Genomic DNA, 15,648 nt, shown 5'->3' with positions numbered 1-15,648 from the left:
GAATGTGTATGAACACATCTCACCTATAAAATGAATAAAACGGATGCAAGCTTTCAGGCCATACAGGTTCCTTAGGCAACCTGCATAGTCCGTATCCTTGAGGGAGAATCTATCTATCTATCTATCTATCTATCTATCTATCTATCTATCTATCTATCTATCTATCTATCTATCTATCTATCTATCTATCTATCTATCTATCTATCGTGGTTTGCTACAATTTTCTCCCGTCCAATATCTTTTTCTGATTTGTGCAGTCCTGCCAACTGTGTTTATTCAACACACCTCATTGGGGATTGACAAGCAATCATTGTGCGTAACGATTCAGTCGAGCTGTGGTTGAAGAGAAATTGAAATGCATTTAGGAAGAAAAAATAACAGCCTTCCTGGAAAAGATTTCCCAAAAGTTGAATATGGAAATAACTTGGCAGCCGAAGCCCTCTTATTTTCTAAGCCACTGGAGTAACTGAGTTCCCGAGCGCCGCAGAAGGAGCAGCGGAGTCCGCCCTGTTCTGCGCCTGCTCCCCGCCCGCTTTCTCAGTAGAGGCAGAAAACCGGCGGAGGTGGCGTTGCTGCGGCCGTGGCTGGATTTCTCGCTCTCCGTGCTTGTCTTGGGTCGGGTTCCGGTCCCTCGCCATTTCTGCTTCTGGGAGCGAGGAGGCTGATCTTTTGGAGAGGCCTCTTCACTTACAGGACGCAGGACGCGGCCTCTCAGCGGCGGCCCACCATGAGCGACGAAGGCCAAGTGGAGATAGATGGCAGCGTTATGGAAGGGGTGAGTTAGCGGAAAAGAGAATCGTGGGCAGCCAAATCCCGTGGCTCTGGCTCGGGACGGGAGCGCAACCGAACGTTCCCAAGAAATGAATGAACGAACGAATGAGTAGTTCGGTTGGTGTCGGAGAGCGAACAAGAAGGGCACTTCTTCCCCGAAACGGAAACTTAGTTAACCCCCCCCCCCGAAGATCCATTCTGCCGTGGATCTTCTTAACTTTGGAAAAAGAAATACAATATTAATCTTTGCATTCCTCCTTTCCCAGTAGGTATCTCCAGGAATCGCTTATGCATGCCTCCCATTGAATAAATTAAGAATTCCAAAATTAGTGGCTTGCCTGCCTAAGTGTATTATGATATCTGTACTTATCAGCCCCTAACACTCCCCCCCCCATCCTTGTTTGAAAATGGGCATTACAGACTTGTGAACTTGGCACAGACCCTGGGTATAGGCCAGTGACGGCAAACCTTTTAGAGACTGAGTGCCCAGACTGCAACCCAAAACCAATTTATGCATCGTTGAGTGCTGGGTGGGTGTGGCCAATTGGGTGGACATGGCCCATTGGGTGGGCATGGCTGCGATGGTAATGGCAGACTGGGTGGGACTAAAAAGTCAATCAATTCCAACTTTGCAAGATCTCCCCCCCCCCAAGAAGTTGAAATTGACTGATTGAACTTTTTTGCACACGGCAGAGGCCTAAAGCGAAAAGGTTTTATAATACCCAGCTGAAAGCCTAGGACTGGGGCAATGGCATGCGTGCCCACAGAGAGGGCACTGAGTGCCGCCTCTGGCACCCGTGCCATAGGTTCGGCTTTCCAGTCTTTCACAACAGCTCCAATTTTATGACCATCTGCTTTCCTTGCAGGGTGGCCAGATCTTGAGGGTTTCTACAGCTCTGAGTTGCTTGCTCAATAAACCTTTGCAGGTGAAAAATATCCGAGCTGGCAGGAGTCAGCCTGGTCTGAGGTAAATCCTGGTGAACTTTGGGGAAAGCGAATTTCGAGCTAATCTTAAGGAAAAAAATCTGCTATCAGATCATTGTAGCTCGTGTTTATGCCAGGTTTGTGAAGAAGTTCAGAAAAATTACTGATCTGCAAAACCCTTTTAGGTTTTATGGTGGCTACAAAGGAGTACCCATTTGCTGATGGTTATTAAGGATAAAGACTCCCTTAAGGAAGTGGATGGTTTGGCATTGCCTTTGACATCCTTGTCTAGCCTACAGCCTGATGACCCAAATAGTAACCAGGTCCAAGGCTCTTTAGCTTCCAAAGTCAGAAACATCAGCCAGATGCTGCTATCTGTAAGCATAACCAGTGCTTTTTTTCTATAAAAAAAAAAAAGGTGCCGGAACTCACACATGTCATACAACCCGCCTTGCCCACCCTACAAGGTTCCATCCAAAAAAGGTGCTGGAACTCCGTTCTGGGCATTCTATGAGAAAAAAAGCCCTGAGCATAACAACTCTCAAGTTGGTGGTGTTGGAATGCTAGACTGGTTTAAGCTATTTTCTTAGGCTTAGTTCTCATTTTGTTTTAAAGCTGTATTTTTCACAGACTATGAGGGAAAGCATGTGAATCTCAAAGATTACTAAACTAAAATTCCAAGCATCCTCCAAGCATGACCAATAGTGAGGTATATTAGGAGTTGTGGTTTAACAGCATCTGGAGGCCCATGGGTTTGCTTTCCCTGTTCTCTCATACTTCAAAATGCAGTGGGGGAGAGGGGGCTGGATCTCAATCAATCAATCGAGCAATCAATCCTTTACTGTATATGAAAAGCTTATTTAATATTGGAGTGTTCGGTATTGACTGTTCTCTAATCTATATGTCCGAATCTTCTAGTTAACATTCTAAATCAGGTTAGAAATAGATTGGTACATAGTTAGCATTCCAATAAATCTTATGAATTTTGTTACCAGGGATATATGGCTGTAGGTGATACCCTTGAGTATTTTATGCTGAATGTTCATGCTCACAGGACAGGTGGCATAAAGTATTGGGCGTACTTTAAAATAAAATCCATTTACCATCTCCTCTTCCACATAAATTCCCACTAGGTACTCTCCTATATAAATGTTTACTTTCTGATTTACTCTTTTCTTCATCATAGTTCAAAATCTCCCTTAGAAACTTCTTGATACATTTCCCAGGTTGCTGATTTCTGATAGTTTTAATTCTTATGCAAGTAGAATGACAGAATTTGCTTTCTATATTATAAGACAGATTCATGGAAGGATCTAACCTAACGTCCAAAGCAAAGTGTCTAGACTGAGTAGTAAAAAAGAGAATTAACAAGCTCCCTCAGTTAATTTTGAATAGGCATTTGGGCATCTTTTCTTATTATGCATATAATAGTGATGATCTGAAATAGGACAAAGGGGCTAATGCTTCTGTGGCTATAAAACTTTTTTCATCTGTTTTCATCTATAGATATATATCTACAGATATATTTATGGATAAATAAAAGTGTAGCAGCTTGCTTAAATCCTATTATGATGGCAGTATGGCATTTAGTTATGTTGTATTATGTGGTTCTACACACATATTGTGTTGTTTTATTTTTACTATTATTTATATTTTGCCTTTTAGAGCACATATTCCATCAAAGTAGCTTATAAGCCATTTCAACAATCATAAATTATTATTTTTATTTCTCAGGCTTGTGTGCTGTTTCCATCATAAAACTGGCTCTAAGTGGCAATCTAATAGCAGTTAAAATATATGTAATGAATAAATATAATGATTAACAAAAATAAAAACGTATCATATCACTATTCTTATATAATATATCAAATGACTTAAACTTCTGTGCAATTGATGGTTCTATCCTTGTTGATAATGGGCAAGGAAAAATCCATTTGGAATAATTTTGGCCTGCCATTGGCCTTCCTTTCTCTTTCAAGCTCAAAGCTCAATTCTGGGAGACAGAATTCCTGTGATACTTTTGTCCTGGAAGTTGCTACAGGGTCATATGGCGCTATACTGTAGTGAATGAGACTAATTTTAGTTCTCATAGCACCATATTTCCTAACTCAGGGTCCCCAACCCCTGGTCTGTGGACCAGTACCGGGCCGTGGCATGCCAGCAACTGGGCCGCACAAACAAACAAAGCCCCATCCGCAGGATGCAGTCAGCACACAAAACCACACCCCCTCCAGTCCGCAAAAAAACCTCTCTCCACGTAACCAGTCCCTGGTGCCCCAAAGGTTGGGAACCTCTGTCCTAAGTGACTGGGAGGTACATCCCACATGGTGGGTGGGGCTGAAACAAATGGTGGGTGGAGTCAGAACCAAAAGTAAGTAGAACCATGTATCTCTATCATCGCCCTCCCTTTCTCATTTTGACATCCTTTTGACTGTCTCTCTGTTTAACCCATTGCTATCAAAGGAACATATATCACACATGTCAGAAATCTGAACTGATTGCCTAGAGAAGGATTTTGAAACCAAAGGCCTTGTGAAATTAGGTAAAAGGCACCCCTTTCTCAGTCTTGGAGAAATATTCTTTCTAAACAAGGGATGCCGTAATTGAGAATAATTGTCAGTTGCTTGTCGGGGGATTACTGCTATTTTTCCTGGGCAAGTAGGGAGAAGTGGCTAATTAACCTGTGATGGAGGAAGGCATCACCTTACGCTGAGCTTCCTTTGTATCATGCATGCATGCATGCCCAGGCTCTCTTTATGTTCTAATACAGTGTACTTGACTTGAAGGCCTCAGCACCTGTCTGGATTGCAAATGGTTCGTGCTCTATGTGATGGACAGATGGAAGGTGGAGACATCGGCTCAACAGAGATCACTTTCACACCTGGGAAGATCAAGGGTGGAACTCACATAGCAGACACTAAAACAGCAGGGTATTGTTATTTTTGCATTTGTACGGTATTAATTAGCACTCAGTTTTGAAGAGATCTTATACATTAAAGCAGGGGTGTCAAACTCAATTTGATTGAGGGCCACATCAGCATTGTGGGTTGCCCTCAGGGGGCCAGGTGGGTGTGACCAGGATGGGTGCGGCCTACTGGGTGGGCGTGATGGAGTGGGTGTGGCCTACTGGGTGGGCGTAGCCAGCTCTACATCATTCGCCTCAAGGATGCCTATGGGGGCCTGGGCAGGAGTGGGACAGATCTGAGGGTCTCTGGCAGAAGGGGGTGGGACCAAGGCAAGTGCCAAGGCATGGTCCACTGGAGGAGCCTCACTGTTCCTCTTAGGCCATGCGGGGGGGGGGGGTTGGTGATGCGGACTGCCCAGAGCCTGGGTAGCAGAGGTCAAATGCCCAGCCTGGCCCTTGAGCACCCGCAGCACCAAGCCCAGCCCCACTTCCTCAAGGCTGATGCTCAAGGTTCTCCTGGTTCCTCGTTGTTTCTAGACAGCCTTGTGGAGCTAAGGCTGAATGCATTTCAGCATAGATGGCCACCACAAAATTGTACATTGGCTCCCGGCTGGCCTGGGCCAGGGCCAAGGCAGAGGGGGTCGTTCCCTCACTATTTCCAGGATGGCTTCGCGGGCGACATGAAACCACTTTGCGGGCCGTATCCAGGCCCTGGGCCTTGTGTTTGACATGTCTGCATTAAAGCTATAGAATTGTGTCTTTCCAAGTGTATTTTATACAATCCTGCCATCAACAATCAGTAAAGGGATGGCTAAGTATGATATGGGAATTGTAGTCCAATGCCCCTAAAAGACACCCAACTAACAAAAGTCTTGCTGCAAAATGAAAGAAAAAGTACAAATACATACACACACATATACACTGATATTTTATTACTGTATGTCCTGATTTTTGGGGAGGATAGATTTTTCTGCTGCTTTCTAAGAATAATTCTTAGAGAGCATTTTTCTCTTTTATAGATTTTTCCCTTTTGTGGATCCTGGAGCCTTTTGATTGAAGTCCAGTTTCTGCAATTGCAAAATCCTAACACCAAATTACAAGTGCAGAATGACTCAGAATTTCAAAGTTGAGATTAACCAATTGTTGAATTAACAGTGGAATGGCTTAGTTCCAATCCTGTTTAGCTGTGAAGCTGACTGAGTGACTTGGAGCCAATTGTTCCCCCTCTAAATTAGTGTTTCTTAAAGTGTGGACTTAGGACCTTTGGGGTCCTGTAAGACACTCTCAGGGGTCAAAATTATTTGCCAAGCCTTGTTGAAATACAATATTAAAATCTCATCAGTTAATGAGAAGCAGTAGTGGCAACAAATGCAGCAGTTTTTAATGCAGTGAATATTGGTAAATGTAATATTTAAGAACAAAAGTTCTTTTGGGTGCTCCATAATTTTTAAAAGTGGAAAGAGAAAAAAAGTTTAAGAACTACTACTCCAAAGCATAGTGAGAGTAAAATGGAAGGTGGGTGAGAAAGAAAACCATAGATGTCTTTCCCCTAGATCAGGGGTAGGCAACCTTGGCTCTTTTATGACTCATGAACTTCAACTCCCAGAATTCCTGAGCCGGCAATGCTGAGGGGAAAGGGAGAGGTTACAATGCTTAGCCATGCTGGCTCAGGAATTCTGGGAGTTGAAGTCCATGAGTCATAAAAGAGCCAAGGTTGCCTACCCCTGCCCTAGACAGCTCAAGAAGGGAGAGTGTAAAAGTAGCAACAAAATTATAGAGTTGAAGGAGATATTTAGGCATTTGAGTCCCACTCCTTGCTTGGAACATAATGAGAACATAAATCTAATTTTGTCTATGCATTTTTTTTTAATCACAGGAGTGTTTGCTTGCTAATGCAAGTAGCCATGCCCTGTGTTCTTTTTGCGGCCTCTCCTTCTGAACTCCGTTTGAAAGGCGGTACCAATGCAGAGATGGCTCCTCAGATTGACTATACATTGATGGTAAATGGAAGTTCATATGCTTAAAGTTGGGCCTTTGATCTTGCCGACCCAATTAGCCTTCATTTGGGGTTGTTTCACCGTGGACTTGTCCGATTAGTTTTATCAGTGCAGATACTGGGAATGTATTCACTATATTTGCTGGTCCTCAAGCATTTTTAATCACGCATCTACCTGAAAGTATGGCAGAAAAGGAAAGAAAATGCTTTTAAAAACTGATGTGATAAATTAAGTGGGCTAAATTCAAGCACTGGAGGTTCCAAATACTCAGATGGCTCATGAGCCAAGACTCACCCCTTTTTTATATGCTGATGCGCCACCATGTTAACTTTTTAAAGCTTGCGCAACATATTTGGTGAAGCGATGATAAAGTTTTTTAGAACAGTGTTAAAGCAAGTTAAAACTGCCTTAATCTATTCAGGTTGTAATAAATGCCTCCATGTCTTATTTATTCATACTTGTCACAATCAAGTGAATGGTTATTTCCGAATTTTGTTTGCTTCTTGTAAGTACTCAGTTGGACACTAAATATTTTTATTACTGAAAATAATAGGATTGTGTGGATCATATGGCACATTCTGCCCACATTGCAAAGAGAGTGATTCAAATATAATAGGTGGTTTTATTTTTATTCATTAGATATTTTTTAGTCCAAACTGTGTCTCAAGTGCAAAACACAGAGACTGTGAGGTCCTCAGTGCTCTCTGAGTTTGGTGGGTTTTTTGCAAACTAGATAACATCATTATTATGATAATCAAATTCAATAATCATCATTAGCATTTTTGATATTACTTAGTTTGGTGATGAACCGTCTGCAAGAAACCAAACAACAACTCATCAGAGAGCATCAAGGATTACATAGTTTAATCTTGACCTACAAATATTCTCTTCTGTTGGAAAAAAGAGAATAAGAATGATTTTGTCTGCCTGAAAAGAAATAAAGTGGCATATTACCCCTCCTTCTAACTCTTTCTCTAGGATATCTGCTACATTGCCTCATGTCATATAAAATGATAGTCAACATGAGCTTGAAAACACTTGACTCGTTCCTTTTCTTTTGTGTCTAAGAGAGTATCTGTGAGAGTCTACTAATTTGTGGCAGATTAGAATAGAAGCGATTTGCACAGATTATAGCTTGTCCTTTTAAAACAGGAAGAAGTTCTAGCTTTTGATAGCAAACTATTGTCCATAGAAATTGCAGTTTTCCATACTCAGATAAAATATTGAGGCCCTCAGGCAGATAGCTATACTGTTTTCTGCATCAATCTGGCAACATGATTAAAGGGTTCTTTATTCATTAAAAGGATGTACCTATGTTTTTCAATAAATGTGTTTACTCTCCAGGTCTTCAAGCCAATAGCTGAAAAGTTTGGTTTGATTGTAGACTGTGACATAAAAAGGAGGTGAGTTCCAGTTGTATGTTGACTTGTGTCTTCTCTCTGTGACTGCAAGTTTCCATTTCCAATAACTTTCCTGCATTTTGGCTACAAAAGATACTCCCTTCCTTTTGCTTATGACCTCTGACCTGAGTCAGAGGCCATTAAAAGTAAGTGCAGCCTCTGAAAACTAGAGAGAAGCTTCCCTTGAACTCTTTCATAACTGGTCCAAGTTGTTAAATGATAGGGAGAATAACATACGTTGTATTTATTAAATTGTGACACGAATTGTCTCTTGACTTTCTCTTTTGCTTCTTTGTCCCGGTTTCATCTTTTTTTTGGAACTTGCACATTGATGATTTTAGATTCAGAGGACTAGATGTGCCATAGAGTAAAGGGTGAGGTGATAGCTCCTTCCGTTCTTGAGCTGTCTCCTCTAAGATGATTTACTTGCTTGATCCCTAATGTTCATAACATGCTTGTGGGCTTATCAAAGATACTCTAATGGGGTGTGGTGTAGGACAAGGGTCCTCAACTCCTGGTCTGTGGACCGGTACTGGGCCACGGCATGCCAGCAGCCGGTCCATACAAACAAGCGAAGCCCCAACCATGGGATGCAGGAAGCACACAAAATCACTCACCCTCTGGTCCGCGGAAAAATCTTTCTCCATGGAATTGGTCCCTGGTGTTCAAAAGGTTGGGGACCTCTGGTGTAGGAAATAGAGCACTAGATTAAATCAGCCTTTTGCAGGAGTGCTATTTATGTTTGAGAAGGTTTATCTTTAGTGGCAAAAAAAATCAACTCATTATTTTGAGCTCTCTGTGTTATTATTTTCAACAGGGGCTACTATCCGAAAGGGGGCGGTGAAGTGGTTGTCCGAATGTCCCCAGTTAAGCAGCTAAACCCAATCACTTTAACTGACCGTGGTACGGTGACCAAGATCCATGGAAGAGCCTTTGTAGCTGGGGCTTTGCCAATCAAAGTAAGTATGTCTGATAGATTTAGGTGAGGAAAAGGGCTTGTCCTGTAAGATTTGGATCCAAAGTTGGACTGAATTCACACTGCTTTTAAGTTATAAAAATAGTTTGGTTTAGTTAACATGTTAGAATTTGTAAATGATAGCTTATGATTTCCTAGAAGGAATACACCAGTCCTCTGGTTATTAGCAAGCTATTGTTACGCTAACTGTATCTTAGAAAGATGCCATGCTGCCTTGAAAAATAATATGGGCAATTTCGTTATAATAGCAACATAGTAGAGTGATCATTTTACAGTTCTCCACTTGTGCCATATTAAGAAATTTGTTACGCAGTCATAAGGCTAAAAATAATTAGCTCCATTGTCAAATAGATTCTTTGCCTGAAGAAGATCCCAGATCCAGTCCTTTAATTGGCATCTTCAGTTACAACGCAAATAAGCAAATAAGAAGGACATTTGCCTAAGACAGGGGTAGGCAACCTTGGCTCTTTTATGGCTCGTCTATTTCAACTCCCAGAATTCCTGAGCCAGCATGGCTCAGCTTGGAAACCTCTCCCTTTCCCCTCAGCATGGCTGGCTCAGGAATTCTGGGAGTTGAAGTCCACGAGTCATAAAAGAGCCAAGGTTGCCTACCCCTGGCCTAAGATATGGCAAAACTGGTTCTGGTCAAAGTTCATAGTAGTGGACAAGATAGACAGATAGCCTAACCTGTTACAATATAGCATTTTGAAAGATGGTGATTGTGACTATCTCCTAAATGTGCCCAGGACTCTGATTATAAGAGCATCACCAAATAGGTCATTACAAAAAATAAATAAGTAATCCACCAAAACCCTGAGTCTCTCTGCCAAATATGTTATATGAAAACACTGGTGTATAACCACTTCTGAGAGTCTGACTCTCACCCTTGTCCAGAAAGTTATTTGATAACTTTAAAAAAATCATTTTTTTGTTTTTGTTTTTACCTCAGTCTCTCATCTGCTGAATGAGTCAAATAAGCCAGGTCACCTATAAAGCTGCTCTGTAGTTTAGGCAACTGATCACAGGGCTAAGATTTGCTCTGAAAGAAGGCTTCCAGATGAGACCTCCTTTCTATAGCAGGGTTGTCTTATCAGTGGTCCTAAGACTGCTTGACACCATCCAGAGTCTTTGATGTGGTTTCCAGAACCTCTCCAGAATTTGCATTGATCTTGCAGTTGTTGTTTTTTCTTCACAAAAAAACCTCAATAAACCTGAGGGCCATAGTCTTATTCCTGTGTATGATTCAATTTAAAGACGTTTGTGTTTATTTTTTCCCCCAACGTACTTGAGTTCAGCCCCTGACTTGCCACTCAAACACCAAGTAGAGACCTCAACCTGAAACGGGTTCAGGTTGTTCTGTACAAAACTCTGTACAAATGGTGGGGAATCATCAGGTGAGCTACTTTAAGCAAACTGTCTCTAGATCAGCTTTTCAGGAGACGCTGTTTGCAAATTTCTGCAAAATTAACAATCTTTCCCCTCTTTCCATGTGAAATACACATATGATGGAAAGCTCTTGCATTGGGAATTCCATGCATTCCTCTCTTTTTTTGTTACTTTAGGTGGCCAGAGATATGGCTTCCGCTGCAGTGAAATGCATCAGGAAAGAGATTCGGGATCTTTATGTCAATATTCAGACTGTTAGAGAGCCGGATAACGAGGCCTTTGGAACAGGATCTGGAATTATGTGAGTGAGTTTGGCTGTCATTTGAGAGTCCAGTTTATTGCCATAGGAAGCCAACTGGTTTCTTGTGAGCTGTTTTTTGGGAGAGAATAGGAGGGGTGAGCTTCAATGTTTTCAGATAATTCTATAAGTTTTTACTTTGTTTAGAATTGTTGCAGAGACATCCACTGGCTGCTTGCTGGCAGGATCATCCCTTGGTAAAAGAGGTGAGAGCTTTAGGCACCGGGACATTGCTTCATGCGACTTGGCCTCCTCAGTACCCGTTTTGTAAAAGGCTCTGGCTTTATGGTGACAAACCAAAAGAATGGCGGTGTCTTCCAGTTCCTTTCTCCGGCTTATATCCATTCTATGTTCTTATCTGATGACAGCTTCATTATGACTTCCTTCCTTCCTTCCTTCCTTCCTTCCTTCCTTCCTTCCTTCCTTCCTTCCTTCCTATTATTTTATTTTATTTCTATTCTGCCCATCTCCCTGATAAGGCAGTTCTGAGTGGTATATAAATTTAATAAATAAATAATATTCCCAATAAGGCAACGTGGGTCTTCTAGTCCAAAAGATATCTTATTACAAATAGAGAGCTTGCCCTGGCTGAGTCTCTAAGGCTGCTTCTGAAGAGGAAGCATGTGTGTGTTTATATATGTGTGTACATATATCATTTCCTCCATATACTTCATTTGTATAATTATGTCAACATGCTTCGGATCCATTGCATGCGAAGTTCATTGTATCAAGGCTCACTAAATTGGGCTCTTACTATATAGCACATATTTGGGAGAAGCCACAATAGCCATACGTGTTATGTTATGTTATAGTTCATTCTAAATCAAATATAACTTTATGAGTATCTGATATTAAATTTCAGCACAAAGCAAAACTTCATAACTCTCCCTGGCTATCTTGTGAAAGTGAATGAAGGCCTTTTATAATTTTAAACCATCCAAAGGTAGAAATCTGCTCTGAACATATTTTCATTTATTGAGGAGGCAATCGTGCTAGAAGCATTTTATTTAAATCAGGTTCCCTACTTAATTTTTCTCACAGGTAAAAATGCAGACAAAGTTGGAATTGAAGCAGCGGAAATGTTGCTGGGAAATCTTCGGCATGGAGGTGCTGTGGATGATTATCTGCAGGACCAAGTAAGAGCTGCGTGTGGGAAGTCTCTCATAAAAAAAAAAAGCTGAAATATCACATACACACCTTCTCATACATGTGGATTAGAGATCCAAGGAATTATTAATTCAGTATCCAGGTTTTCTCAATCTATTGCCCACCAGCTGTGATAGCCTATGAATCTTGTCATCTTGAATGATAGGTGCATAGGGATTGTAATCCAACACAGCTGGAGAGTGAAGTGAGAAGAAAGCTCTTTCTAATAATTCCTGAGCTTTATTAAGAGCATACTAATAAGGAAATACTCTGACATTTCCAGCAGGTTGCTGAATTTCAGACCAACCTCACTGGAAAAACAGTGGGTCACGGCCCACTCCCAGGCTGTGGCCTATTTGGAACCAGGTCACATGAGTGGCAGGCCGGCGTGCATGCACAGCTCAACTTGCATGAGCGGCAAACCAACGCATGTGCAATTCAACTTGCACAAGTTGAGCTGTGCGCCTGCATGCACACCGGCCCGTCACTCACGTGGCCCGGTTCCCTTTCCCCCCCCCCACCTCCAGGCCCCCAAGCCACAAAGGTTGGGGACCACTGTGGTAGAATCTTTTCTGACTAATACATTTTATTACCGGTAAGTAATAATAAGTAAGATTACTTTATAAATATATTTAAGTTCAGTGGCACTTACTCCCTAATTATATGTTCAGGATTGCAACCATACATTTTTCAGCGACTTGGCTGGTTGTAATCAACTCAGATAATTCAGAATGGTGCAAGCAAAAACGTCTAGAAAGAAAGGCACCCCATAAAGAGATGGTCCAGTCAGATAGTCAAAGAATGTGTCTTTCTTCTTCTTTTTTTATAACAGGGAGTATTGCATCCCTTCAGGCATTCATAATGCTGGCTTGTTTTTGATCCCCTCCAGCTGATAATTTTCATGGCTTTAGCAAATGGGAAATCGAGAATAAAAACTGGACCAATTACGCTGCACTCTGAAACAGCGATACATTTTGCTGAACTGCTGACAAAAGTAAGTACCAGGGTTTTTTTACGGATCGGTTGAACTTCCAAATCTCTCAGTCTGGCCAGTAGTGCTTTATGATCTCTAGTGAAAAATGGGCTGGCACTGGGAAGCAAAAGATACAATGATGCCCTTCACAATTCCATGTATACAGGAAAGAATGGCAATTACGGTACTTTCAACATATTGAGCCTAAGGTAGGATGCATAACAATTGCAGCTTACATCCTTACTGCCCTCCAGCACCTCCTTCTCGAGGTAGCTGACTTGCCTGGTCTACTGGCTGGATTATGGAATATCTGCTTGAAGATAACGATTTTTAACCATCCCTCTTTTGTGCAATGGGTGCATGCCAGCAGGATACAAACTTGAAATTTCCTGAGTAACATTAGTAGTAGCACATATCAGATATAATAAAGTCTTTTGGGAGATGGCACTCTGACTTCAGAATGCTCTCTTTGGGGAAATTGAATTAGATTACAGCAGGGGTCTTCAAACTTGGCCCTTTTATGACTTGTGGACTTCAACTCCCAGAATTCCTCAGCCTGGCATGCTGGCTGAGGAATTCTGGGAGTTGAAGTCCACAAGTCTAAAAGGGCCAAGTTTGAAGGCCCCTGGATTACAGTATTAAGAAATATCACCTTACAGGTAGTCCTCACTTACCGACTGCCTTGTTTAGCAACCGTTTAAACTTATGACAGTGCTGAAGAAGGCGGTTTATAACCAGTCCTTAAACTTACGGCCATCACAGCATCCTTGCGATCATGTGATTACAGTTTGGCACTTCATAACCACTGTGCCTTTGTGATGGTCACAGCATCCCATAGTGACATGATCGCCATTTGTGACCTTCAGCGCTGGTGTCTCACAAGAGGAAGCTGGCCTGAATTCATAAGTCATGGTCAGATGATGTTGCATTTAATGACCGATGGTGATTTGCTCAATGACTGTAGCAGAACTGATAGAGGTCCGGTGCAATCACATGACCTTAGTTGCTGGTCCCAATTGCAGTCGGTAAATGAGGATTATCTGTATTTGTAATTTTTGAATGTTTTGTGTGTTGCCTTTTGCCTGGAGTCCAGTTTATGCGAAGAACAATTTTAGAAAGCATGGGGTTTTTTTGTTTATTGTTTGCAGGCTAAGTTTACCGTGACGAAATCAGAAGATGAAGCATCTTCCAAGGATACCCATATTATTGAGTGCCAAGGAATCGGATTGCTAAATACAAATATGTAATTATTGCTTGGGTGGGATGGTGTTATGTTTATTTTGGTTTGTTTTTCTTTAAAAATCTGTATAAATGTATTGCACTTCATTCACTGGAATGTTTGAATAAAGCACTTCCTTAAATTCCCTTTATTATTAAAGTAATAATAAATAAATGTACTTATTTATTGGGCTTATATCTTGCCTCAGCCCAAAGACTATTAGTGGCTTATGTGATAGGGTTAATTAAACAAACGCACCTAAAATTCAATATTTTAATTTGGACTTATTTCTCCACCCCCCCCCCCCAAAAAAAAACCGTGGACAAAATCTGTTGTTTCCAAGGCTGTCTGGGCAACTGATGGTATTTGCATCACAAGGACAGTGATGTTTTTTCACCATTTGTATCCTCTTTTTGACAAAATGACCCTTCAATGATATAAATAATGTCAGTTAGAATTTAAGGGATATGCTTTCTCTGCCACATAGTCCTAAACTAAATTGTAGTTTAAACTAAACAAATAGCTTATCAGATCTAGGTTTCAAAAGGCCAGATCCCTCAGTTTTAACAATTATTAGGCCACAAAACAATTCTGACACCTTAACTGCAACATTGCTTGCTTTAAATTAAATTCAATACTAACTTTGTGAGGGGAGGGAAGGAAGGAAGGAAGGAAATTTCTGTTGTTTTCCACTCCATTTGGTCTAATGGTTAATCACCAGGCTAGAAAGAAGACCATGAGTTCTAGTCCCACGGTAGCCATGAAAGCCAGCTGGGTGACCTTGGGCCAGCCCCCCCCCTCTCTCTCAGCTCAATTTATCATACAAGGTGGTGGTTGTGGGAAAAAGAGGAGGAAAGTGTGTTGGATATGATTACTGCTTTGAGTTATTTGTAAAAACAAAGATGGCATACGAATAAGGAAAGGAAGAAGAAGACAGACTATTGATTTCAAAGTCCCAACACTCCACTCATCTCAAGGACAATGGTAGAAACAGGTTAAGAGCATAAATGTTCCTTTGAAAGTAAAGCTCTGTTGCCATTATTCTGTTAAGCTCTTTATCTGGAGCTCCATTGCCATAACCCAAGCCTCTTTATCTTTAACTGATTTCACTGCTTGTGCAAGGACTCCTCTCAGACACCCAACTGTAGCCAAAAGAGGCTGTAGGAGACATATGTTTTGTTCTTTCTGCCTTTAAAAAGATTGTGAGGAATAGCCAGCCATAATGTCTGATCAGATCCCGAGATCAAAGGTACAAGAAAGAGGAGGAGCTGATTAAGATTAGTGCAAACCTCTCCAAGGGGTAAAGCAATCCAGAATTTAATTGGCACCTTCCCGATGTCTGGCATCTTCCAATGTTCACCACTGCAGAATGCCAGCTTTTTAAGCATACTTAACATTTCAGAAAACCCCAAATCTGGGAGTCTGGTGCCCTCTAGAGCTGTGGTGGCGAACCTATGGCACAGGTGCCACAGGTGGCACGCGGAGCCGTCCCTGTGGGCGTGCGTGCCATCGCCCCAGAGGGAGGCGGAGCCAGATTGCTCCCCTCTGCCTCTCCACATGTGCCTGCGCTCTTGCTCTCTCCTGGCCGTGGGGGGGCGTGCGCTAAATCGCTCTGAAGGCATAGATCTGGGCAGCAAAGGCCATGCCCACCCA

General features: G+C 41.8%; 1 protein-coding gene across 2 annotated transcripts; it reads left to right on the top strand.

Moving 5' to 3' along the window:
- The first annotated feature begins 495 nt into the window (after positions 1 to 495).
- On the top strand, positions 496 to 14,179 carry RTCA (RNA 3'-terminal phosphate cyclase). Of its 2 annotated transcripts, XM_039348483.1 has the most exons (11): positions 505 to 775; positions 1,638 to 1,738; positions 4,482 to 4,625; positions 6,477 to 6,600; positions 7,942 to 8,000; positions 8,815 to 8,956; positions 10,536 to 10,660; positions 10,805 to 10,863; positions 11,699 to 11,793; positions 12,693 to 12,797; positions 13,925 to 14,179. In XM_039348483.1, exons 1-11 carry the CDS (start codon positions 728 to 730, stop codon positions 14,021 to 14,023), a joined length of 1,101 nt encoding a protein of 366 aa, XP_039204417.1. In that variant the 5' UTR covers positions 505 to 727; the 3' UTR covers positions 14,024 to 14,179. The 2 variants fall into 2 exon arrangements, with proteins under 2 accessions (XP_039204418.1, XP_039204417.1); XM_039348484.1 differs by lacking the exon at positions 13,925 to 14,179 and having other exon boundaries at positions 496 to 775; positions 12,636 to 12,773.
- The last annotated feature ends 1,469 nt before the right edge of the window (positions 14,180 to 15,648 follow it).

This window comes from Crotalus tigris, unplaced genomic scaffold (assembly GCF_016545835.1).
Source record: "Crotalus tigris isolate CLP2741 ecotype Arizona unplaced genomic scaffold, ASM1654583v1 scf7180000018155.2402879, whole genome shotgun sequence".
Lineage (NCBI taxonomy): Eukaryota > Metazoa > Chordata > Lepidosauria > Squamata > Viperidae > Crotalus > Crotalus tigris.
Note: the sequence above shows the minus strand (reverse complement) of the source record. Positions and strands in the feature narration are given on the sequence as shown.

What these genes read in the sequence shown, in the direction of transcription:
- RTCA (XM_039348483.1), top strand. Translation starts at nt 728, where the DNA reads ATGAGCGACGAAGGCCAAGTGGAGATAGATGGCAGCGTTATGGAAGGG. An exon ending in GACTGTGACATAAAAAGGAG is followed by an intron (nt 8,001 to 8,814) that starts GTGAGTTCCAGT and finishes TATTTTCAACAG; the next exon opens with GGGCTACTATCCGAAAGGGG. An exon ending in CTGGGGCTTTGCCAATCAAA is followed by an intron (nt 8,957 to 10,535) that starts GTAAGTATGTCT and finishes TTGTTACTTTAG; the next exon opens with GTGGCCAGAGATATGGCTTC.